Below are 25692 nucleotides of genomic sequence, written 5' to 3'. Positions count from 1 at the left end.
CTCCGTCGGTGATTTGGTGATGGCAGAGTCCGGTCGGCCGGCTGTCCCGTCGGTGGTGGACTCCGCCCCGTGCCGCAGCGCTGGCCGCCAACTTACATCGTTTTCGCAACTCTGGTTATGCACCTGCGTGCCCAGCCGTCTAAACATCTCGCGAGTGAGGATTTGAGGCCTGAATTTGTTAATCTAGTGCAGACCAAAAGCAACTTTACGGTACTGAGAAATTTGTCCTGACTATCGGCTGTTAACTTTACGCATAATAATGATTAGGTGATTGTAGGGCAGTATAGCTTGCTCCCCCACAACAAGCTGGCAGCTACCCTCCTGCCCCGCTGTTACGGTGCATTTTGCATCCCTTGTTTGCGCATAGTATCAAATAGTCTGATCCTTTGAATGGCTGCTGTTCCATGAGAACTGTCATTAAGTGCAAGTTCCCAACCTACCCTTCCATGCCCCATCTCGGGAAGGTGTCCCACGATTTCGCAACAACTTCTCGCATTGGACCCTCTGGTGGCTGCTGTCGTTGCGCCACCGTCTTGCGGCCAGCACGCACCGCTCGCGATTTTTACCGGCCATTCGCCGCCAACTGGCGAGGGAACATTATTTGGCTGTCACCGGGCGTGCGTCGTGCGTGCAGCGCGCACGTCTGGCTCGAGGCGGGCCTGAACCGGCCCGGGGGCGCTCGGCGGCCCGGCGGCCCCCGGGCGGTGCCGCGGGACGAGACGGCGGCGAGCGACGGGACCGGTGCTGGAGCGCGGGGCCGCGGCAAGGGACAGGACGGAGCCGGTGCCGGGGGACGGAGCCGGTGCCAGGGACGGGGCCGGTGCCGAGGGACGGGCCCGGTGCCGAGGGACGAGGCTGCGGCGAGGGACGGGGCCGGTGCCGGGGAAGGGGCCTGTGCCGGGGGACGGAGCCGGTGCCGGGGGACGGAGCCGGTGCCTGGGGACGGGGCCGGTGTCGGAGGACGGGGCCGCGGCAAGGGACAGGACGGAACCGGTGCCGGGGGACGGGGCCGCGGCAAGGGACAGGACAGAACCGGTGCCGAGGGACGGGGCCGGTGCCGGAGGACGGGGCCGCGGCAAGGGACAGGACAGAACCGGTGCCGAGGGACGGGGCCGGTGCCAGGGGACGGAACCGGCGCCGGGGGACGGGGCCGGTGCCGGGGGACGGGGCCGGTGCCGGGGACGGAGCCGGTGCCGGGGTACGGAGCCGGTGCCGGAGGACGGGGCCGCGGCAAGGGACAGGACGGAGCCGGTGCCGAGGGACGGAGCCGGTGCCGGAGGACGGGGCCGCGGCAAGGGACAGGACGGAGCCGGTGCCGGGGGACGGAGCCGGTGCCAGGGACGGGCCGGTGCCGGGGGACGGGCTCGGTGCCGAGGGACGGGCTCGGTGCCGAGGGACGGGCTCGGTGCCGAGGGACGAGGCTGCGGCGAGGGACGGGTCCGGTGCCGGGGACGGGGCCGGTGCCGGTGCCGAGGAACGGGGCCGCGGCGAAGGATGTAGCCGATGCCGGGGGACGGGCCCGGTGCCGGGGGACCTGGCCGGTGCCGAGGGACGGGCCGCGACGAGGGACGAGTGACAGCTTCTATAATGTCTCCGTTGTTGGACGGCACTTGCAGCTGCTCTGGCGACGGACGTTTCGACCTATTGCGTCCATTGCTCTTGCGAAAGCTGAGGCGTGGACGACGAAGACATGTCATGAACCGGCCAGCTCGTGGTTTTAATCCAGGCGTAATTCCCCAGGGCTACGGCGTCGTTCCACCGCTGTTTTTTTAAGCAGGCATTTCAGGCTGCTGTATGAACGGGCTGCCGTCTGAGGCTCGTGATATCTTGTGATGCAATCTGTGAGCGATGAGCTTATAGTTGTGGCAATACGAAATCGTGCTTGATTATTTGTTAACGCACCCAACTCGTTAGTTCAGGTTATTCGTTTCATAATTTATTTCAAGCCGTTATGCTCGCTCATACCGAACTGGGCCTCAGCACAACCCTTCAAGACTTAGCAGTATGTGGCTCCTTTGAGATCGATCTATTCTGGGTTCACTCCTGCATACTGCCGCGAGGTTGTTCTGTTGGTGCTTTCTGAATTTGATAACACATTTTCGCGTCAAAAGATTTGTGGTTGACATGCGCCCTTGTTCTAACCGCAAAAATTAGTTATTTGATGCACGTGTAAAGACCTTGAATATCAACGATCTTCTCTCTCTCTCTCTCTCTCTCTCTCTCTCCTCTCTCTCTCTCTCTCTCTCTCTCTCTCTCTCTCTCTCTCTCTCTCTCTCTCTCTCTCTCTCTCTCTCTCTCTCTCTCTCTCTCTCTCTCCTCTCTCTCTCTCTCTCTCTCTCTCTCTTCTCTCTCTCTCTCTCTCTCTCCTCTCTCTCTCTCTCTCTCTCTCTCTCTCTCTCTCTCTCTCTCTCTCTCTCTCTCTCTCTCTCTCTCTCTCTTTCTCTCACGCACACGCAAACGCACACGCACACGCACACGCCACGCACACGCACACGCACACGCACACGCACACGCACACGCACACGCACACGCACACGCACACGCACACGCACACGCACACGCACACGCACACGCACACGCACACGCACACGCACACGCACACGCACACGCACACGCACACGCACACGCACACGCACACGCACACGCACACGCACACGCACACACACTACTAGTAAGGCCTGTGTCCCTTCACTCGGGACATAATCCATTGCCTCGTGTACACACTTGAATGGAATGACGGCGAATGCTTCGTTTTGCGACATCTGTGAGCCCCGTAGCGGAGTTGGCGGTGGAGCTGGGGGTATCGGCTCAGCAATCCCGTTAGCCTGCACTTTACAACGGGTGGGCCGGAGCCACGTTCGTGGGCCGTTTAAGCACATGTGCGGGATGGAATGCAGGACGGGAACTCGCCCGATACTTGTGCTGAGTGCATTGATGGACGAACAGCACCGCTGCTGTTGCGTGAGTTTTACTATTTCGATGTTGGCAGTGTTCTTCACTTGCTTGATCAGCACTCAGTACCGCTCAATTTCACTGAGATCATCTCTTGTTTTAATGGTGCCAGGTGTGTATTTGGAGCGGCCGGCGCCGTCGTGATCGAAGTTCTGTTAAGGCAGAGGTCCGGGCTCAACGTTTTAAAAATAACATTGTAATATCTTGCAATTTATTTCATGTTAGGTAACATTTGTTAGGGATTTGATGTCACATTTTTCATCATGTGCAGTTTCTATTACCTTTGTTGTTTGCCACGACGAGCTTGACTGGTGCTCCGTAAAGTGGTGTAGAGGATAACGTCTCCCTGTTGCCGCCTGTGTTTCAGAATAGCCGTGTGCGTCAGCACAGGAAAACGTTTGCGATTGGTGACGGACCCCCGAACAGCAATGTAATTAACCAAAGAAATACTTTGTGAAAACTATCGAATTGTTTCAGCACCCGACCAAGTCTTGCGGCTACCTGCGAACGCCTCGCAACACACGGTGCCCCCCCCCCCCCCCCCGGCTTCAAAACCCTTAACACCGATTGAATCTCCCTGGAAGCAAAATTGCAGCACGATGCTGGCCGCAGTTGCTTCACTGCCAGTCTATATGGCAGCGTGCCGTCGGATTACTGTGAGTGGGTGCCGGCGTCGCCGCTGTCGGGTCGAGGCCACCGCGCCGCCGGCGGCCATTGTGGCGGGCCGCCCCCGGAATGCCGAGGGCCCGGCTGGCCGGGCGGGCTGCTGCGGCGGGTCACGGCTGGCCTCCGGACGGCTGGGCGGGCGGGCTGCTGCGCCGGGTCACGACTGGTCTCCGGACGGCTCGCCGGGCGGGCTGCTGTGCCGGGTCACGGCTGGCCTCTGGAGCGCGGCCCGGCCTCGCCGCCGAGACGCGTTGGCCAACGCGAGGTCACCGCCGAGGGCAGCGGACGGGGCCGGTCCGGTCCAGTCCGTCTGGTCCGCCGCTCACGTGTTCGCCGGCGGCAGGAGCCCGGCCGCCGGTCCGCCGCTCCGGAGATCAATCCCGTGGAGGGGTCAGTTTTATTGGCTTCCCGCGGTGCGGCGCCGGCCGGGCCGCCAACAGAGGCCGCTTGTGTATAGATCGGACTGCCGGCGGCGGGATGCGCCGCCCGCCGCACCGGTGGAGCGGTTTCCCACGGCTCCTCCGGCGCCAGGCGTGAACAGGGCTTTAGAGGTCAAAGCAATGGCTGTAGAACCGTCGTTTGTTATCGACCGGGATTGGACGGAGCGTTTGTCCGGAATCATGCGCAAACTTGGGTCGCATCGTCGCACTCGCCCTGTCGGGGGATGTTGGTGGTGAGCAGCCACCTGGGTCCGCCGCTCCCGCGATCCGCCGACTCCGGATGACCATTCACGGACCGGATCTGCCGCTCCGGAGGGGCCGGCCGGTCCAGCAGGGCGCCCCGCGCGCGCCGCCTGACCCGGGCCGCGTCACAATGGCGTCGCCGCCCCGGGCGCGGACAAGTGCGGTCGACCCGCGCGCCCTGTTTGCCGCCCGTCGGTATTTTTGGCCAGAGCCCTGAAAACAAGAATTTAGGCCAGGTAAGGGGTCGACCGTGGGAGCGCGGCCCGTGACCCTGTTCACCGGCTTGTTTGTCGTGCCGGGGCAGCGGTGGGGAGCCCGAGATTAGTGACCGGTCACGGCAAACAGGCCGCCTCCGCGCCGCCCCCGCCCGCGCTCGGCGTCAGGTGCACCCAGCGTCCACTTTCGGTTTCGGGGGACGGGTCGGGCGGGGTGTCGCCGCTGGCCGGTCGAAAGTGAGCGCCGCGCCGCTGCGGGCCGGGTCGGCCGGTGCGGCCGACCTGGCGGCCGGCCGCCCGCGCCGCGTGACCTCTGCAGAGGACGAGGCCCGTGGCCCGGTCGATAACGCCGGTCGCGGCCGGCCTCGTGGCGCGCCGCCCGGTCGCCGCGCATCGGCCGCCGCCGGCCGCGCAGGTGGCGCTGACCGCCGCCGGTGCTGCCCTCTGCGCCGCCGGCCGCGGGCGGCGCCGCCGGGCGCGCGCAGCCCGCTCAACGGTCACGGGCACCGCCCGCCGCCGCCGCCGCCGCCGCTGGCGGTGCTGGCGATGGATGATGTGTTTCCGAGCGTGGATGGACCCTGCTAGGGATGCTTGTAGGCGACGCGAAGGGGAGCGGGACGTGGCTTTCGTAGCCACAAGTGCTGTACGGTCATCGACGATTATCGAGGTGTTCGTTGCTCAGGAAGTCATAGGCCTGTCAGACATCCACGTTTGTTCCATTCGAATGCTGCTGAATGTGGCGGCAGTCTCCTCCTGTATTATGCAACGCGCGACATGCCGTAAAGGCCTGCCACAGGCGGAGGGGCCGTCGCGTGTTTAGATGGCGACCGGCGATGACTGAAGTATGACTCAGGATGCGGCGGAACGGCCCGGCCCTGGGTCGGATCTGTGTGCTCTGATAGAGTGGCGGCAACACGGGACGTGGAGGCTAGCATCGGAGGAGTCCCTCCTGGAAATACGGGCTTCGGGCTGTTCTGAGTCCCAGATAGGTGCCTTGCACCAACCGCCTGATGCTGCGTTCTCAAATCTCGGGGACTGGCCTCCGAGCCCTGAGAGCCCCGGACGTCCATCCGATGGGCGAGCCACAGATCCCCGGCGGTGACGTCACTGGGAATAGCTTTTGTACTTTCTGGACGCGGGCAGGATGCAGCGGATATTTGTGGCACCCATCTCATTCAGGATAAGGCGCATCCACGATACCACGTCATTGCGGTGCTGAAACGAACAGGAATGTGTGATTCCAAGGGGCAGCTTTTCATTCCGAACGAATGATCAACAGCTGAACTATTGCATCTTCCACGCCCCGTCTGCGAATGAAAGGTCGTGAGACACTGGACGTTGCCAATCTTCTCGCTTCCCATGGGACCCACGTTAAAACCCAAACGTTAATGAGTTATCACGCAGTAGAAAGCTCATACCAAAAGTAGCCGTTACATCAATCGGGAGAATATAACGCAGCTTTCGGCGCACTTTATTGGCAAGCAAGGCATGCCCAAACCCCGCATTCGTCTCTTTCTAATCGGAGCTTTACTGCACACAAGGCGCGAAGGGGAGAGGGCGCGGGCACGGATTGAGTTGGACACAACTGGCGCTGGTTCCTCTCCCAATCTAGAGGGCGTTGCTCTAGACCGATTGACCCGGCCACTGGGCCGTGCCACTGGCGCACGTGGCCGCATGACCTTTGTCGAACAGTTACGAGGGCAGATACGATATTGCTACTCTCGAACAGACTGGACATTTCGCTTCAGTGTGGGCAAATGCCCTGTCTATTCTGCCTGATGTCCCCATTTTCCCTTTACATTGGCGTGCTGGAACACATGGCGCATGCTGCCGGCGTTATCAGCCTGCAGCTGCCTTCAGGTGCGCTGATCGCTTCGGGGAGTGTTGCGGAGGCCGTCACTCTGCGCCTGTCCGGCACCCTGTCTGGGCCCGGGTGGGACCCTGTCCAGGCGGTGGCGCTCCGCCCCGGGGCGGCCTGCAGCCCGGCGGCGGCGGCACCGGTGGCAGGTGCCGCGTCTGCGCGTGTGACCGTGCCCGCGGCCGCGGCCGGAGCCACGGCTCAGCGCCGCCCGGTCACCGGCTTCCGGCCCCCCGGGCGCCGCCGCTGCCGCCGCCGCCGCCGCTGCCGGTACCGCCGCCGGGGCAGACGCCGCCCTGGTGCAGGCGGCCTCCCGACCCTGCTGTAGGCGGGGTCTGCTGGAACTGGAAAGGAGACTTCGGTTCGTGTCCGTGCGACTGCGCCAGTGGAATTAGCTACAATATTGTATGGTATTGTATTGTACTGTATTGCTCTGTATTGTACTTTCAAAAAGGTCATCTAAATTCATGGCTATTGTTCAGCTGGAGCGGACATCACAACGAGATTTCTAGGAAAAACACGCATTCAAAACACCCGCGCAAACACAAGTACGCTCGGCATGGCCGAACAAATAGATACATTTTGCGTTGGCACACAAGAATCACACTGGATCGGGCGGCGATGTTGTTTTAGTCCCCATCCGCAGTGAACGACCCCTATCTCTGGAGGCAATGAATAAAGACCAGCCGCAGAACGGTACCTGGGTCGCCGTCTGCCCGACTTCAAGTGAGTTTCCAGGTAAACGAAGGCTTGCGTGCTGCCGCGTGTTGCGTTCTGTCCTGGCTCCGTGTTGCGTTCTGTCCTGGCTCCGTGTTGCGTTCTGTCCTGGCTCCGTGTTGCGTTCTGTCCTGGCTCCGTGTTGCGTTGTGTCCTGGCTCCGTGTTGGGTACTGTTCGGCTGTGGCCCTTGAATCTCCGCTTATCAAAGTACGTTTCGGTAGGCGCGTTCGGTAGGTTCGTTTAGCACGTGGCAAGGTGACAGGCAGACAGTCGCTTGAGCATGCGGAGCGCTCCGCTTATGTGGTCATGTTTTCACCGTAGTTAACTACCCTGAATGCGTTCCATAGACCCAGCGTGTTGCCGCCATGAATGCTAATGCAGTGCGTCACTGCTGAAAGCACCAGTGCGTTAACTATAGAAGAGAATGTTTCTTTCGGGAGGCGGTGTTTTGCGTAGCCGAGATCAATGACGAGGCCAGCACATCGGGCTGCGAGCAGCTGGTCGATGTGCGACACGAACGGCAACGTACAATCCATCACCACGACCAGGTTTTTCACACGTTGGCTCGCGTTAATGATAGGGTTGTTGACTTGGAAGCGAGAGGCACATTTCGAAACATTTGACACGTGACGAACACAATCAACTGGGACTTACTTGGGTTTCATTTCATCGAGTTTTGACTAAACCCAGACTCCACCTGCGTTATAACAATGCTCAGCTCAAATCAATAAAACCATTGGTGCGGAGTGCACAGGGCACCCTCCATCCATTGATTCAGTACAGAAAGGTCACGCTTTTTACACTGCGACGTGAGCTATGTTTCGTCGGCACGATGGATTGGCATTACCTTAAATACTGTTTTAGCATTACTATTGGCCACCATATATTGATTAGCTGATTAGCATACAAATAGCATTGGATTACTGATTCAGGTACTATTACGGCGACTTGGGCGGCATCACAGCGATACGCATTACACGAAGCATTACCCTCTACGTACAAACTGATATCACTGGAGGAAATGGTGTGCAGCGGTGGCCTCAGTGGCGCTCACTGGTACACTCCAGTTGCATTTCTGGCCGGGCGGGAGTTGATCACGCCGTGCTGTGATGTGCATGCTGGACTGGGAATGGCCAGAAACACAGCTCTTCACACACACACACACACACGCGCGCACGCACGCACGCGCGCACGCACACACGCACACCACACACACACACACACACACACACACACACACACACAGATATATATATATATATATATATATATATATATATATATATATATATATCCAATATAGATCCAGCTTCAGGAATAGTTTGACATGGTGCATGACGTCAATGCATTTGTTCACGTCAAGTAGTACTAAAGTACATATATCACCATGAAACGTGGCACGGAAGACTTGTTCGGCGATTTGCACTAGGGCTGTTTTTGTTGAATGATGGCGACGAAATCTGTATTGTACGCTCGGCAGGAGGTGAGTGTTCACACAATGAGGATGGAGATGCCTGTGGACCAGACGTTCGTTTCTGTTAGGGATGCTGAGCACAGGTGAAATTTGTCGGAGCCTAGACGGCGTCATGAGAGCCCAAGGGGAGAAGGTACGCAAAATATCGTTTGCAGGCGTGCAAGTCAAGGTCGACTTGGTGCCGGGCCTCTGATGAATGTTCACGGCGGGGGACACCACATCCCGTCGACCGGGGACGTGAAGTGGGGGGGGGGGGGGAGGGGTTAGGAAGTCGCTGTGCACAGCAACGATTGCATAGGTGATACCAAATGTCATGATTAGCCTAGCTCTTAATGTCGTGAAATTAAACACCTTTCAGTGGCCAGCAAGTGAACCCCAATCATTGGGAGTTATGTAAAATTTCCCTCGAATGGAAGGGACCGTAGGTCAAAAGACTACCGTAGGTCAACCACTGTTGTGTTCCCCTTTACCTCTCCCCTGACGACGTCGCTGTGAACGCCCCGTGGCCTGGGCGGTATTGTTTGTGACCCGGGTGGTCGATTTGTCCTGAAACACGCCCACAGGAGTATTGGCAATACATCTTGTGATAATGATCAATGCTTGCGAACTTCTGCGTACCTACTTTCGTCGAACGAACTTTATCCGTTACGAACCTTTCCGTACCTACAATCGCTTATGAACAATGGCGGACGTACTTCATGCATACAAGGTTTGCATGCTTTTTATTTATGCAAACTGTATCTGTACAAACTAGTCTTGACGAAGTTTTGCTGATACGAATATTTGGCCACGTATTTCATACCATAAGAACATTTGAATTCCAACATGTGGTTGCGAACTTTTCCATGCATTTTCTACCATACGAACATATATCTAACGTACATTTGCTTACAAATATTTGCGCACTTTTTGCATGCGTACTCCTTCCATGCGTTCTGTGGTCCCAAAACCTTCGGGCGCGATGCAGTGCGCCGCAGGTGGTTGGTGTTTCTGACAACCCAGCTCGGGTGCCTGTTCGATTGTTATTCGAAAGCGCAAGTTATACAACAGACATTCGCCTTTGTGCTTGTGTGGGATAAGTAAAAACGTGCCGAAGGTTTTTCGTCGGGGAGTAATTAAAATACCGATGAAGGAGACCCTGGTTTGTTTTGGACGCGCGTTTCTGCTGATATGCATCGTAACCTTTTCTCACAACTCGTGCGGGGCGGCCAGGAAAGGCGTCAAAGGAAACGCTCGGTGCGAACCTCCCTACCGGAACTGGATCCGTCATCACCGCCTCTCCGCCACGTGTCCCAAGGCCGCGCTCCCGACCTCACGCCCATGGCCACAACGGGACCCGTTTTCCATCGGGACGATCGCAGGTTGGAGATGACTAGTATTGTGTTCTGCGTGATGGTCGCCGACCCACGCATACGGCCGTGCTGCAGTGCGCGGCCGCCGGTGCCCGGGCGAGCCGTCTCGGCGCAGTTCTCGCGGTTCAGGAAGTGGCCTCACCTCTTCTGCCGGGCTGGGGCCTCGGGCCGCTGGGCACCAGGCCGTAGGAAGCGCTGCGCACCGGGTAGTGTGCGGCTCAAACGCGCCCCGGGTGCTGCGCGCTTGTCGTGCACCTTGTCATAGAGGCCCGGCTTGGGAGACCATCTTTGTGGACTGCGCGATGCCAGGACGGGACATTATCTGCTGGCGGTGTCACGTGGTTTGTCACGAGGCCGTGCACTGCTGGTGACTCGGCGTCGGCAGCCATCGGTTGGCATGGTCACGGCGTCAGGTCCGTGCGCCGCGGATCATCCTCATTCCCGATAAAGCCCGCTGGCGGTGATCCCTGTGTGAGATCCACCTGTCCGGCGCGGGAGGCGTCTGTTCACGCATGCGCAGCTGACGCGCGCGTCTATTTGGCAGACGTGCGGTACTCGCGCGGTGTTCCCAGTCCGATCAGCGGATGCCCGACGGCCGTGTCCGCATCGCGAGTGCGTGGTGCCGGGTGATGCGGCCTACGCCTCGGGGTCCGACTTACCTAGAGTATAGGGAAACCGACTTTGGGATGTATACCGTTGAAGACGTTAAACATATGTCGTAGGAACGCTCTTCGGTTTCGTACCGACGTTTGCAAACACCTTTTCAAACGCGAAGTTTTCAGAAATGAGGTCAAGTGAACATATCGCGTGCCCGGTTTTTTCTGCTGTCATCGGCTGGGCTGCGTCAGCTGACCTTTGTCCTGACGTGTCGCTGGCCGGCCCGACCCGACCTGTCATTGCCAATAGGTCACCGTGCACCGTCGTTGGGGACACTGGCGCGAAGGACGGTGCGGGGATGCACCCACGTGACCAGCATGGGTCTGCAGAATAGACAAGCTGCTCACAAAAAGCATTTGAGACATTGCTTTGGTGAGCAATTGCAAGTCGTCGCACCCACAGGCCGTTCTCTCCAAACGTGGTTGTTTTCAAAAGACAACTATTATTTGGCGTCAGTGGAAACGCTGTGCCGTGGAAGCGCGTGAGCTAACCATGATGGGCAACAAGTCTGAGGCGTCAAGTCAAGTCAAAGACAACTATTATTTGGCGTCAGTGGAAGCGCTGTGCCGTGCATGATGGGCAACAAGCCTGAGGCGCTAAGCTGCAAATCGTTTAGGAAGCTCTTCTGCGCCGTACCCTGGGCTTGTGCTTCGCCTCGGCTCTCCAGTGTAGGCGCACGCCACCCCCACTCTGTGCGTGGTCCGCAGACTTGACATTGGTACGTCGTCCGACCCTGCCACCCGGAGACGGCTAATGGCGCTGCCGAGAGTGGCGCTGGACTTATTTAGAGTGCGGGATTTGACACCCGGATGGCAGCGGACTGTTCGCGTTGGCTTTGGCTCGACCGTAGGCTGCTGGGCCCTTAGCACTGCAGCACATGGCGAGTCTAATTTTGACCGCGCTCGTGTTCGAGGGCCTAGCCAAATAACGTGCGATAGCAGGACTGATGGACAGCGCTGTCCGTGTCCTGCGCGGACCTGTGTCGCCTCTCCATCCGCCTGACGTGTTTTTATGACGCGATCAATGCTGTCCGACCGCGCTCCAGTGGGGTCGACTCTGACCCCTCTTGAGGTATGGCATTAAGTGAAGTCCTGGTTTAACCATTGATCCACATTTCGTTGTCAACTCCGGTTTCGCATGCTCAAGATGTGCTTCAAATACGGAGTTAATTTCAGCGTAAGCGATTTGGATGGCAGTGGCGGAGCGCGTCCGCGCCTACGCGATGTGCAGACTTGTATTCACCTGTGTTCTGGTGAAGCGGAGGAAAGCGCATCTGCAAATTCAGTTGATGCAAATGTAGCAAACAGTCAAGGGTGGGCATATTGTGGGAAAATGCAAGCAACCTCGCACACGCGAAGAGCGCGTTCGATGTGGGACGGACAACTGGCCCCGCAGAACGCGACCAACAAAAACTGTCCAGAACGTAACAGCTATGCGACGATGAACGCACTGAACGCGCATAGTGTCCGAGATAAAGCACTGTTTCACTGCTGGCATCAGTCAGGTCCGTACTGGTACTCCATTTGTGTGGTATGGCGCCGCTCCGTATTTTACGGCACCTGAAACACACCACTACCCCCGTATGGCCCCTGGCGCAGCGTACTACAGCGACAGGCTGCCGCCAAGTCGCCGTTATTGCACAGTCTTGCGAGTAATGCCAGATGTATCAAAAAACGCGTGAGTAATTCGGTGAGTGTACAACAGTGAATAGGATTTGTACTCAATGTCTTCCACCAAGGTAAACCACATGATTTACTTCGGTGAAGTTATCATATGTACCGTATTATGCACCTGACTTAACTATCCGGCCTCTCGTGTTATGCAACCCAATAATGGCTGAAATGTAACCCGAAATGATGCAACTTGCTTGTGAGATCACCGTAAGGGGTACTCTGAGTAGTCGACGACTTAATTTGTGTGTGTTGACGACTTAATTTGAGTGAAATGGCTGACTTAATTTGTCTCCGGCTTCGTCATTGCACGTACCAGTCAAATAAGCTGGCATCGATTCCTCAGAATATTTGTTCAAATCGATGTGCTCAACGCCACGCGCAATCGATTTGAACAAATATTCTGAGAAGTGGCGTTGAGCACACGCTTTGGCTTGAAGTTGCAGGGACCATGGTCTGAAGCTTCGCCGCATCGTCCTCGGCTGTGGAGGCGACCATTTCAGAGCGCCTGCGGTATGACTGCGACCCCGCGGAGTCTCACTCATGCCGAGAAACTACTTACCACATGCGGGCCATGCATCTCGCTCCAGACTTATGCGCAGGGTCTGGGCGGAGGCTTCGAGTCCGCTGGCCGCTGTTTCCGACTAGCGGCTGTCTTGTCCCCGGTGTCCGGGGAACCGACGCTGTGTCCGAATTAGTTGGCGCTTGCCCGGCGAGCGACCGGCTCCTCCACAGCCCGCCGCTGGGTCTTGCCTTTGCCTAGCTGCCGTGCGTGCCCACACTGGCGGGGTGCGGTTGCTGTTCCCGCGCTGATGAGGCGCTGCTGCCGTGCCTACGCTGGCACGACGCTGCTTCCGTACCCACACTGACACGGTACTGCTGCCGTGCCCACGTTATCACGATATAGTTGCAGTGTCCACACCGACGAGGTACGGCAGCTGTGTCCACACTGACGAGTACGGCTGCCGTGCCCACACTGGCGAGGTACTGCTGCCGTGCCACACTGACGAGGTACGGCAGCCGTGCCCACACTGACACGATACTGGTGCCGTGATCACACTGGCGGGGTACGGCTGCCGTGCCCACACTGACGAGATACTGCTGCCGTGCTCACACTGACGAGGTACTGCTGCCGTGCTCACATTGACGAGGTACAGCTGCCGTGCTCACACTGACGAGGTACTGCTGCCGTGCTCACACTGACGAGGTACTGCTGCCGTGCTCACACTGACGAGGTACTGCTGCCGTGCTCACACTGACGAGATACTGCTGCGGTACTCACACTGACGAGGTACTGCTGCCGTGCCCACACTGACGAGGTACAGCTGCCGTGCTCACACTGACGAGGTACTGCTGCCGTGCTCACACTGACGAGATACTGCTGCCGTGCTCACACTGACGAGGTACAGCTGCCGTGCTCACACTGACGAGGTACTGCTGCCGTGCTCACACTGACGAGGTACTGCTGCCGTGCTCACACTGACGAGATACTGCTGCCGTGCCCACACTGACGAGGTACAGCTGCCGTGCTCACACTGACGAGGTACTGCTGCCATGCTCACACTGACGAGATACTGCTGCCGTGCTCACACTGACGAGGTACTGCTGCCGTGCTCACACTGACGAGGTACTGCTGCCGTGCTCACACTGACGAGGTACTGCTGCCGTGCTCACACTGACGAGATACTGCTGCCGTACTCACACTGACGAGGTACGGCAGCCGTGCCCATACTGACGAGGTACAGCTGCCGTGATCACACTGACGAGGTACTGCTGCCGTGCTCACACTAACGAGATACTGCTGCCGTGCTCACACTGACGAGATACTGCTGCCGTGCTCACACTGACGAGGTACTGCTGCCGTGCCCACACTGACGAGGTACAGCTGCCGTGCTCACACTGACGAGGTACTGCTGCCGTGCTCACACTGACGAGGTACTGCTGCCGTGCTCACACCGACGAGATACTGCTGCCGTGATCACACTGACGAGGTACTGCTGCCGTGCCCACACTGACGAGGTACGGCTGCCGTGCTCACACTGACGAGATACTGCTGCCGTGCTCACACTGACGAGGTACTGTTGCCATGGTCACTGACGAGGTACTGCTGCCGTGCTCACACTGACGCGATACTGCTGTCGTGCCTACGAATGTCTTAAATTGTATGTTATGGGTACTCAAAATATGAGAAGCCCATGCGAATCCCCCGCAGCTCATGTTGCCCGACCACGCTGTCAGTAACGTTTAATTTAGCACCCTCTGAATCAAGCGAATGCGTGCAAACTGATAACAACTACCGAATATCATCCACATCTGTGCAGGACATTACCGTCGCTCTCTTCATCATCGTGTTCTCTTTTGTTACGAGCGAGGAAACAACCGAGTGTTATTCGAACAGTTAAAAATACTGAACTTGAATGATCCGGTGCCGCTCGGCATGGTTTTAAGAAGCAACTTTATCTTTGCAACTGCTGATTGCAGATTGATGCGGTTTAAACAACAGACAGCTCGGCTCGTTCAACGTGCTGCATCAATTTTAAGGCATTTGCATGCAAGCTGTGTAATGGGGCTTGCTTTTCGTGTAATATTGCAATGCAGACAAAAAATAGACGTCCCCATTCGACTATCAATGAAAAATTCGGGTGATACGGAAAAGCTGCGTAATGTGGATTGAAACTCGGTCCAGGTCACGATTAATTGGGATCTCAGTGACACGAAACGAACACCATTTGACAGTGGAAGGCGGGCACAGCCGTGCTGGGTAGAATATGAGTCGATTTGCGCACCCGTCGGCGCTCGTTAGGCGCAAACCACGGATGCGCCAGTTTGTGATATATGTTGGAGCGTTTGTGAGCATTGATTGTCAAGTTCTGGCTGTTAGAGCGATAAGGAGGTGGGGGAGTCACGGCACAACTGCACTGAGCAACTGAGCAGCGGAGCGAACGCACGGTACAGCCGAGTGTACCGCGTGCAAATCGCCGATCGATCGTCAGTTCGGCGAGTCCGCCGTCAAGTCGGCGAGTCCGCCGGTCATCAAGCGGGGAACGTCGAGCGTCAGCTTGTTCGCCTCGGATTCCGGACACGGCACTCGGCGGCCTGAGCCAAACGCTTAGGCCGTTGAATGGCGTGTAGCTTAGTCCGTTGTTGCACAGGCGTGTAGCTCAGTTCGTTGTTGCACAGGCGTATAATTCAGTTCGTTTCGACCTCTCGACACCAGAAATCACTGCGCCTTTGGAATACGCTGGTCACAGCATGGAAAACGGTGCTCGCAAGTTCGCCTTTTACGTGTACTGTGATCGTTAGGCCCCATATCTGATGGGTTGTTTGAAACGATAGGATTTGCGAGCTGTGTTGTATCACTGGATCTCCTTATTGCTGAACTTCCATGAAACTTCCAGGGCATTGGTAAGAACTATTTGCATTGATTCCCAAATTCCTCCGCAGTTGTTTTGTTTCCCGCCCGCATGAGAGTGCCGAAGTGATAATCCACGTCCGTTATTACTCATCGCGTCCCACAAGGCGGCTTACTGGTGGCTGGTGTCTGAATATAGGAGTTCGCCGCCCTCCACCGCTTACCGAACCGCGGAACGCTCTGCTTTGTCTTTAAGTGATGTCCTACTATGGGCCCGCGGACGAATATTTGGCCATCTCGGCACGTCACTGCTCTGAGACGCCCGTTAAAAGGCCCGTGGACGGCCGGTGGGATTGATCGCCTGTGTGTGGAGGGGGCTCGAAACACATTCAACTCCCAAGCGCTCTCGACTGTTTGTTATTAGCTTCTGACTCTTCTGACCTTTTAGCATGGTCGCGATTAAAAGTCGCAACTTCCCTAGCAACTGGCGACCTCACGCTGCCCGAAGCCAATTTCACCACCGTCGTGCAGAGGCGGATCCGGCGGCTCTAGGGGGGGGGGGGGGGCAAGCCTGGTGACCGAGGAGAACTTCATCCCCTTCAAGAAAAGCAGGTGTCGTGGGTGACATATATACCTATGATTTGTGTTTTTTCTTTGAGCACAATTTTGGATGTTCCGCTCACCCATAACATTCCGTGAACACTACGCAGTTCCGTAAAGTTATTCTCGCGTCTCAGTATCGTTTCGACTGGGGAGGCTAAATGCCACGACTGGTAAGGCACCACCTCTCCAGTGAACAGGCTATACGATGGCCTATAAACACGGATGTATCAGCAGCTGAAAACAAGCTCGCGAATGCCTCATAGCAGTATGGCAGAAGAAGCTAACAGTTTAAAACAGCGCGGAAGTGCGTCGCTCAGAGCAACAGGTAAGAAATCTAACGCGCTAATCACAAGCTTGAATTCCATCATTGCGCACATCTATGGACAACGCTCACCATTCGCCATTGCTAAGAAGGATAGAACTAGCAATCTGAAGAGATGGTGGATAAAACGACAGCAAACGCTTCCAGGCTAACTTAATGTAGGGTATTTCCACAAATCTTCCGGGGAGGCTTATTTTTGTCATGTCTTTTTTCTTCACCACAGTGGGCGTGCGTCCATTTCGGCCCGCCCTGGATCCGCCACTGCCGTCCTGACCTGCCGACGCGCGCCGTGACCTGGCCGCCGTGTCCACAGGAGGTGGCGCGCGGCAGCCGGGTCGCGGCCAGACATGAGCGCCGCCGCCACCGATGCGCCGCCGCCGCCGCCGCCGCCCTAGCCCGAGCCCTCACCGCGCGGCTTGCCGGCCGCCGCCGAGACCGACGGTGAGCCCCGGTCACGTGACCGCGCGCGTGGGGGACGGCGGCGGGGCGCGCGCCGCAAGGGGAGGCGAAGGTCATCGTCGGCCGGCGAGGGGAGCGCCGGGCGCCGGGCCTCGGCCGGGTCGGCGTGCTGCCGCCCCGGCCGGCCAGGCTCTTTGTGCGACTCGGGCCGTGGCCTCGTTCGCCCTGGATCTACGCTTTCTGGTGACACGCTATATTTATCCCGGCCGGCCCTTTTGCACGGCCTCAATAACCCTTAGATTTTTTCTCGCCATAAAGCGGATTCCGGGGTAAAATGGGCCCCCCAGTGTCGACGGCGAGTAATGGTTCAGTGCCCCGACCGGGCCTTTGTGGGTCCTCCCCTGGCGACGGCGTCCGGCGCTTTTGTGAGGCGCGCCGGGACCGGGGGCAGGGCGGCCGGGCCCGCAGGCCGGTCCGGGCCGGCCCGGTATGCGCGCGGCCCCGCGCCGGCCGGCGTTACACAAAAACAGGAGAGGAGATGGGCCGCGGGCGGAGGCCGGCGGGGCGGGCGAGGGGCGCCGGCGCCGCCAGCTGCCGGCGGCCGGCCGCACTGGGGCGGCGGCGGCACCTGGCCGGTCAGCTCCGGCCCCGCCGGCCGGGGGCAGCGGCCGGCGCGCTGTTCTCAGCCGATTTTCCCCCCGATAGCGGTGACCTTGGCGCCGGCCGGTCGTCGCACGGCCGGCCTGTCCAGTTGTGCCGTGACACTGTGCTCTAAGCCTGTGAGCACTTTCTCGGCGGCGGCGGCCGGCCGGGCGCGGCCACCGCCTCTGTTGACGGCAGATAGCGCGGCGGGTCGTCCGCGCCGGCACGCGGCGCGCTCTGTTGTTGCGCGCCGCCGCAGCCGCCGCCGCCCCGTGACCTCCGAATGGTAGCGGGACCCACTCGAGGTCAGCCAGCGACGCCGCCCGGAAACGGAGCGGACCGTGGTCACCGGCGCCGCGGGCGCTGCCATCTAAGACACGCCCTGACGCCGCCCGGCCACCGTCCCGCCCACACCACCCCTGCCGACGGCCGGCCGAGTCGGGCGGGCGCGGCCTAGCCACGCGCGCCTGCCGAAGACGCACGAGTTAGCGCCGCGGGCGACACGTCAACATGTTAAATAAATCCACAACGGACCTTTGGAAACGTATCTAACACACGACTCAAAGACCTTGACAAAACTGACTTGTTTACGGCCTGGGCTGGCGCACGAGATGAATTCGTAAGTGGCCTTATCATTTCGATGGGTTTAAGAAGCCGGACATGCGTTGCAAGCTCGGAAAGTTGCGTAGGCGCATCGGCGCGTTGCTCTCTCTGAGTGTGGTCACTGGCGCGTCATGCGTGCGGTAATGGGGCTCGCGCTGGAGCCAGCTCCCCAGAAATCGGTTCCGACTATCACTCGCGGCGTATGTGATTGATTCCGACCCGGATTCGGGACAGCGCAGGATAGTTTTGAACCGACTCCGATTCCGACTCTGAGAGGTATGGCTCGGCTCCGGGATAGGCTCCAGTTAGGTCGATCTCGTTCATAACAGCTTCGAAGATACACCTCTCTGACCTCTGTAAAGGCCTGTGCAGATCATAGATTTGATAAAAGATAGCTAGCCGCGTATCAGGTGTTCATTTGTTGTACATGCACATAAGAGCTGCCAGGATGCAATGCAGCGCTTTTACTTTCGTTGATATTTGGGTGGAGCGACCGATGATCGGACTGAATGCGGTTGACTCAGCTGGGATTCCAACTCGCACGCATTTTGAAGGGAAGCAATTCCACCTGGACTACATAGAGCTGGAGTCGACTCCAACCTCACTGGGAGTCGAGCGCAAGTCTGGCGTTGGTAGTGTTAATGGTTGTCGTGCGCTACAGGCAAGTAGTTTTCCGTTACGCCTGTGATTGCGGTCAAAGTGTGAGGTCTACTCGTGGACAAACGTCGCAGGTTCATACTAATTCTAGGATGGCTAGCCTTTTTGTTTGGTTGGGATTAGCGCTCTTTTGGTCTCTAATCCTTCAAGTTCTCCCCGCTCTGTCCGAAATCTTTTCGTTGCTCAGCCTGTCGCCAGGCCGTCATGACATCACGGCCCTCTCTTTCCCTCTCTCCCTCTCTCCATGTGCCCTCTACTGACCGCCCGAGGTCAGCAGGTCCGACTGTTCGAGGTCAGCGGGCTGGGCCCGTCAGGTGCCCCGTCCGGCCGGCCGGTCAGCCGCCGACGAGGGCGCCGGGTCACGCAGTCGGCGTCCGTCCTGTCCTGCGTCCTGTCCCGTGTGTTTGGCGCCGGAGAGCGGGGCTGGTGCCGAGCCCCGGCGGCCTGCTCCCGGCTGGCGCGCGTCTTGCATTCATATGGATCGTCTCCGGCTGCTCAAAGCCGGGCTTACGCAATCCCGCTGCGGGATTGAGAGTCGGACGTGACTTGATGATGATTGCCAGGTTATTTACGGATGCATGCAGCTGCTAAAGGTGCTTAGTTGGGGGCTAGGGGAAGACCTTCGCCACGCCCTAGTACGTACAAATCGGCTCCAGTGAAAGTTTTCTGCGACTGGCATCGAACTCACACCTCGCAATGCACAGCTCCGTGGCTCAGCCGGTCGTCGATGGCGCAGTGGCTCGACCTCCGGTGGCATGAGCTGGGCGGGCGTGAGTGCGTGGGCGGGGCGCTGTGTGCCGGGCCCTGTCGCCAGGGCCTCCCTGACCAGGACCAGGGCCTCCCCGACCCAAGCTGTCGTCCAGCATCGCCGAGTCTGCAGCAGCGCCGAACGTCGCAGCGGCCGCCGCCGGGCGCTGGCTGTCGCGGCCAGACCTACAGAACGGGTTTTCTCGTCGATTTTTCTGTCGGCCGATCCATTAGCACGGCGCTGGGGTGTGGACTGGGCTGGACGAGCGGGCGGGCTGGGCGTGCTCCCCGCTGTGTGCCGGCCAGTCGGCCCAGTACGCTACTGCCCTGTATAACGCCCGTCCGGCCCAGTACGCTACTGCCCTGTATAACGCCCGTCCGGCCCAGTACGCTACTGCCCTGTATAACACCCGTCCGGCGCCCGTGTTTGAAATGTGGGCGCGCTGGGGTGGGCGTGCGCGCACGGCTGGCTGGGGTGGACGTGCGCGCACGGCCGGCGGGGACGTGCGTGCGCGTACGGCTGGACGTGAGGGCTAGCGGTCGCCCGGGGCTGTCCGTGGCCGCTGGACTGGTCGAAGGTATGGGCTTTGCAGCTGGAATCTTGGCTTGAAAGCACATTTTCCTGGGACCGGTCTGACCTTGCACTAAAATAACAACAAAGACGGCTGGACTTAGCCTGCGGAATGGATGGATTACTCCTTCCAGCGTTTGTTGTGTGCATTCGGATGCCTCATCGGATGTTGAGCAAAGCAGTGGTCAACCAAGACACGCAACGTCCGGCATCTGCATCAGCACGTCTTCACTCGGACTGGTTTCCTCGCCGTCCGTGCTTGTCCAACCGACGTTCGGGTTTGCGGGTGGCGCGGCGCGGCCGGTGAAGCCGAGGCTGTGACATCGCGGCCACTCACACTGCAGCGTCGCAGTTGCCCTCGCCTGGCCGGAGCGCCACCTGGCACGGCCGCCCCCCATGACCTCGTGGCCAGCGAGCGTGCCCGTACGGGGTGACGGGGCGCCCTGACCTCCGGGCGGCCCGCGCCGCCGCCGGGACGTGACCCGTTCCCACAACAACCGGCCCCTGAGGTCGGACGGCAGGTCAGCGCTGGACGGAGGCGGGGGCGGGGGGGGGGCGGGTGTCAGCTGTCTGCAGGTCGGGCGGAGGTCAGAGGGACCGGGTGCAGCGACGGCCGATGGCCCGGTCAGCTGCAGCTGTCGACCTCCGGGGTCAGATGTGGGTCCGGACAGGTGCCGTTAAAATTCTCGCTTCGTATCAGATCATAGCTGGGAGCCCTGCGAAGATCCGGAGCAGGGGCCGCCTACGGCTGTCCCCCCTCCCCTCCCTCTCTCACCACCTTCCACCCGGTCCCCCACTCCCGAGCAGGTTACAGCTCCGCTGAGCCCGGCTCGGAGAGATGCTGTCACTTCAGCAGGTCACGGCATCAGCGCCCAGCTGCCAAAGGTCAGTCGGAGGTCAGCTGGGGCACTCGCCAGCCCTGAAGAGCACGAGGACTCTGACCCCGGGGCAGTAAACAGCTGGCCGTTTCCTGCGGCGTTGAGCGATTGGGCGGGGAGGCGCGCCGCCATCGTCCATGCATCCGCTCGCCGCCTCGCCGTTCGACCTGCGATGATGGGAGGCCGCAGAGTCGGTCAGCACCGCCCGCCCGGGCCTTCGGGAGCCGTGGCCCCCGCCAGAACGCGGTGCTCCTGCGTGCTTTGTTGCAGGCGAAGTCGCACGCGGGTCGGAAGCTGCGCCGCGGAGTCCACGGAGCTCGTCGGAGCTCGTCGGAGTCCGCGGAGCTCGTCGGAGTCCGCGCCGTGTGCGGCTTCGCTCCTGGTGGCAGACGGAGGGCGTCGCGCCGCGGGCCGCCGGTCCCCGCTTCCGCACCATCTACGCTGCCGGTATTTCAGTGACCGACCTAGCCGTCGCCAATAACGTAACGTGTCGGCGGCGCGGGCGTGCGCCAACGCCGCGCCGTGACACGGCCGGGCGGCCGGCGGCGCCGCTGTACCGAAGGCCATCTGGCGGCGCGGGGCCGGCGCGGCCGCCGGCGCCCGCCAGTGTTCGGGTCGGCGCGCCGTCGGCAGGTCAGGGCAGCGCGCGCTCCGCCCGCCCGAGCCCCGCCGCCGGGCAGTGACGTCCGCCCGCCGGCCCGCTCGCCGCTGACCTAGCATGACCCGGATGGCGGCCGCCGCCGCCGCCGAGGTGTCGGTCAAAAGCGAGCCGATGGAGGAGGCGGAGCCGCACAACGGCGACTCGGACGGCAGCGGTGAGTGCTGGCTGCGGCGCGTGACGTCACGCCGCGCCGGGCTGATTCACGGGGCGGCCGCGCGGGCCCTGCGAGGGTACACCGCGCCCGTATCGATTTTAATTTGTTGTGTCGACTCCGACGGCAGGGCTGGCAAAAACAGGCGGCGCGGAGGGGAGCGCGGCCCGGCCCAGATGCTATTGATTTTGGGCCGGTGTTGGGCGAGGTTAGTGTCGGACGCGTTTGGAGTCTGGGGGCGCCACGTGCTCAGAGCTGGAAGCCGCCCGGCCCGTCCGGGAAGCTGGCACTGCCGTCACCGGGGCAGCGTGTGTCGTGTGTGCGGACGGAGGGGGGGGGGGGGGGCGCTGCTGCTGCCTCTTACTTGGCGGACCGTGGCTCTGCGGCGAGCTGTTGCCAAATGACCGTGCGCTGTGCGTGACGAACGCTCCCATTAATCTAGCTTGCAGGACGATGCCGGGCAATATCATAAGCCATGTGGGGTACACAGCACGTGGTCGCTTCTCTTTTTTGTTCTTTTTTTGTTGCTGGGACCCGTATCCGTAGCTGGCAGCCGTTTGTACGCATGCCACACCGGCCTGTTATAAAGAGGTGCCACTACGCCCGGACGCGTGCGCTGCGGCACGCTACGGCGTCAGCTGTCCCCTCACCAGGCCGGGGCCAATATCCGGGCCGGCGGCGTCGGCGTCCCCCCAGGCCGCTGCCCCCGCGCCGGCCGTGGACGCGGCGCAGGTGTCTCCCCTCGGCGGCCGCGCTGCAGCGCGCGCGCCGCCCCGTCTGCGGCCGCACGCGCCGCCTGCGTCGGACCCGGCGGCGGGGAGACGACGGCACCGACGGCGCTGCGTGGCCCGCGGCCGGGCCTGGTGCGGGTGCGATCGGAGCGGCGGGTTGAGAACGGACGTGCTGCACCTCGTGCGACGGCGCTACGTGGGCCTGGCCCCCCGGTTATTTCCACATCGACTTCTCGGAGTGGCCGGCCCGGCACGCCCGGCGCCCCGACGTGGCGGCGGCTGGGCCGTCGGCTGCAGCGGCGCCGCCGGGCCCCGCTCGGCCGACCGCGCGGCCGCCGCGCCCCGCGGTCGCCATGTTGGCCGGCCGGCGTGACCCCTGAGGCGGCGCGCCGCCATTGGCGGGCGGACACAAGGTCGGCGGGCGCCGGGTGCGCCGGGCCTGACCCGAGGCGGCTGGCCTTGGCGGCCGGCCGGCCGGTGGCGCCGCCGCGCTGCCGCCGGCGCCGCGTGACCTCGCCGTGACCGGGCGGCGCGCCGGTCGCGGGTCGGCCGTATTGATCGCGCGCGCTGGTCGAGCCGGACGCTCCGCCCCGGTCGCTCAGACCCGGTAAAAATAGGTCGCTTTTTACGCGGACGGTTGCAGCGGCGGGCGTCGCTCTTTGTTGGAGGTCGGGTCGGCGGCACAGCCGGGCCCGGCCGGCCGCGAGCGCCGCCGGCGGCCGGCCGCCGCACCAGCCGCCCCCGGCGTCGGCCCGGCCGGAACACGTGCGGCGCCGGCGCCTGTTGGCGGCGTCCCCACGCGTCGCGGCCCGGCGCCGCGGCCGGCCGGGCTCGCGCGCCCCGGGCGCGGTCAGCGCGGCGCGGCGCTAAATTACCTCCGGTCGTGACGTCAGCAGCGCCTGGGGCGCGGGCGGTCGCCGCGGTCGCGTGACACCCGGACCACCGGCTGGAGACCCGTGGAGAAGCGTCCCGCAGCCCCGCGACCGATACCTATCCAGCCGACTTACTCATTCATCGCTCGAGAAGCCCCCGGGCGGCCCGGCGTCATTACCGGGCTCTCGGTGCCGAGCTGGCGCTGAGTGCCCTCGGCCGCCAGTGGCCGGGGGCGGCCAAAGGTCACGACATGGCCGGGCGGCCGCGTGGGCGACGCTCGGGTCGATGCGGCTGTCGGTCACCGGATCGGCGCCGGCAGCTCTGTCATCGAAGCCCGCTGTCACTGACCAGCCGCCGGACGGACGGCGGGGCCGCTCGGGGAAAGCCTGCCGCTCGGCGATGTGGCCTCTACGGTACGCTGGGGTCGCGGACAGCCCTCAGGCGGTCCTACCAGCGTGCGTGCGCCGTGCTGTGGGGCTGATGGGCGAGACCCGGCGTCTTAGCTGTCAGGAAGGCCGGTGGTTGGTCGGTGGAACCGTCGGTCTCGAGCCGCCGGTGGTGCGTGCCGCTGATTGGTGACGGAGGCGGGTGGGGGTCGCACCGGCCTGCCTGGCCGTGCTGCCCGGGATCTGCGTGCGGTGCTGGACCGGTCAGCGGTCATTTCCCCTCGGCCTCGGTGTCTCGCGCGCGTGTGTTTGGGGAGGGGGCGGGGGGGGCGCGGGTCATGTCCCCGGTGGCCGGGGTCAGCGTCCCGGCCTGTTTGCGCGCGGCTGACCGGGCGGCCGGACGGCGCGCGGGACGGCGCCGCTGTTTAGTTAGCCCAGTTGAGGGTTGGTGGTGCGCGCGCCGGCGGCGCGATAACCCGCGGCCGCCCGGTCGCCCGATAGCGGGCCGGCTATCGGCTGACACGGCCCGCGGTCACCGAGCCACAAACACGCCCGCGCCCGCCCCTCCGGCGGCGGCCGCCGCACGGGCGCGCGCCGGGGCAGCGCCGCACGGGGCGCGCGCCGACAAAGACGCCGAGCGATGGCGCGGCGTCGCGGCCGTCACCGGCGCTGTGACGGCCGCAGCGGTCAGGGGGCCGCCTCGCCCGAGGCGTGGGCTCCGGCGCGAAGGCTTAGTGCTTGGAGTAAGATGAGCATGTCTTGTGCCGTGTGTATGTGCGCCCCTGAATGTTGTGTCAGCGGCTGGCCAGCGTCACCTGACCTTTGCCCTGGCGTCCCGGGCCGACCCGACCCGACTTATCACTGGCTTTCCGTGCGCCGTTACCAAGGAACTCGGTACAAAGGTCCCCTAGCCTCCCCGCCTCCCCGCCTCCCCACCTCCCTGCGTATAGAGCACAGGCGGCGCAGGGAGGCAGCCAGCACGGATACAGCAGAATAGACTGGCCGCTCAAAATCCGTTGGAAAACATTACATTGGTCAGTTTTGACGGGCGACACCAAGCTGTTCCTCATGCATGTTTTTTAAAGGTAGTAACTTTTAACGCGGTTGAAAACGTAGTCGCATATGGCCCCACAATCCAATGGTGTTGAACCACGGGCGGCAGGCGACCAGCCCGAGCCGCGCCCCGAGTCACTGGCGATATAGATGGGGCTGGTGCGGCACGGCGTCATGCACAGCGTGGAGTTCAACGCATGCGCACGTGACTTGACCTCGGCCCCGCCACCCAGTAAGTTGTGTTCTCTCCAAACAATGCGGAAGGTGCCATCCGTCCAGTTCCCCCAGCAAACCCGCTCGCCGCAAAGTCCAGGGGATCGGCCGGCACCGCGGACTATCAGGTGGCGATCTCGTCCGCCCCTGGGATCGGCATTTCCGCTGGCCGGCCTGGAAGACCTCCCGGCCGTGTCCGCCCTACCCTCTGACCTCCTGACCCTCCGACCGTCCGTCCTCCGGCCCTCGGACCTACCGGCCCCCCCGTCCCTTCGTCCATCCGTCCCTCCGTCCCTCCGTTCCTCCGTCCCTCCGTCCCTCCGTCCCTCCGACCCTCCGACCCCTGACCCACCGACCCTCCGTCACTCCGACCCTCCGTCCCTCCGACCCCCGACCCTCCGTCCCTCCCACCCCCCGACCGCCGAGCCCGCGACCCCCCGACCCTCCGCCCCTCGGATCCTCCGGACCTCCGGCGTCTTGCCCTCCGTCCGTCCCCGGTCCCAGCGGGGCCGCGAGTGGAGCGTGGCGGTGTGCGGGCCTGCGGCGGGGTGCCGCCGCCGCCGCCGCCGCCGCCGCTGGCCCTCTGTTTACGCCGGCCGGCCAG

At 61.5% G+C, this 25692-nt stretch overlaps 1 protein-coding gene across 4 annotated transcripts in view; it reads left to right on the top strand.

Annotated features, from left to right (window-relative positions):
• The first annotated feature begins 16920 nt into the window (after nt 1-16920).
• Nucleotides 16921-25692, top strand: part of LOC119113210 (orphan steroid hormone receptor 2) — a 17661-nt gene continuing 8889 nt past the window's right edge. For 2 of the 4 annotated variants that reach the window (XM_037237563.1, XM_037237561.1), the window contains exon 1: nt 21781-21835. In XM_037237563.1, coding sequence (XP_037093458.1) covers nt 21793-21835 — 43 coding nt within the window. In that variant the 5' untranslated portion in view covers nt 21781-21792. Of the gene's footprint in view, nt 16965-21780; nt 21836-21992; nt 22041-25692 lie in introns of those variants that run through there. The other 2 variants (XM_037237565.1, XM_037237564.1) reach the window with 2 other exon arrangements.

This window comes from Pollicipes pollicipes, unplaced genomic scaffold, assembly GCF_011947565.3.
Source record: "Pollicipes pollicipes isolate AB1234 unplaced genomic scaffold, Ppol_2.1 Scaffold_7261;HRSCAF=8764_pilon_pilon_pilon, whole genome shotgun sequence".
NCBI lineage: Eukaryota > Metazoa > Arthropoda > Thecostraca > Pollicipedomorpha > Pollicipedidae > Pollicipes > Pollicipes pollicipes.
This window is presented reverse-complemented; position numbering and strand designations above follow the sequence as displayed.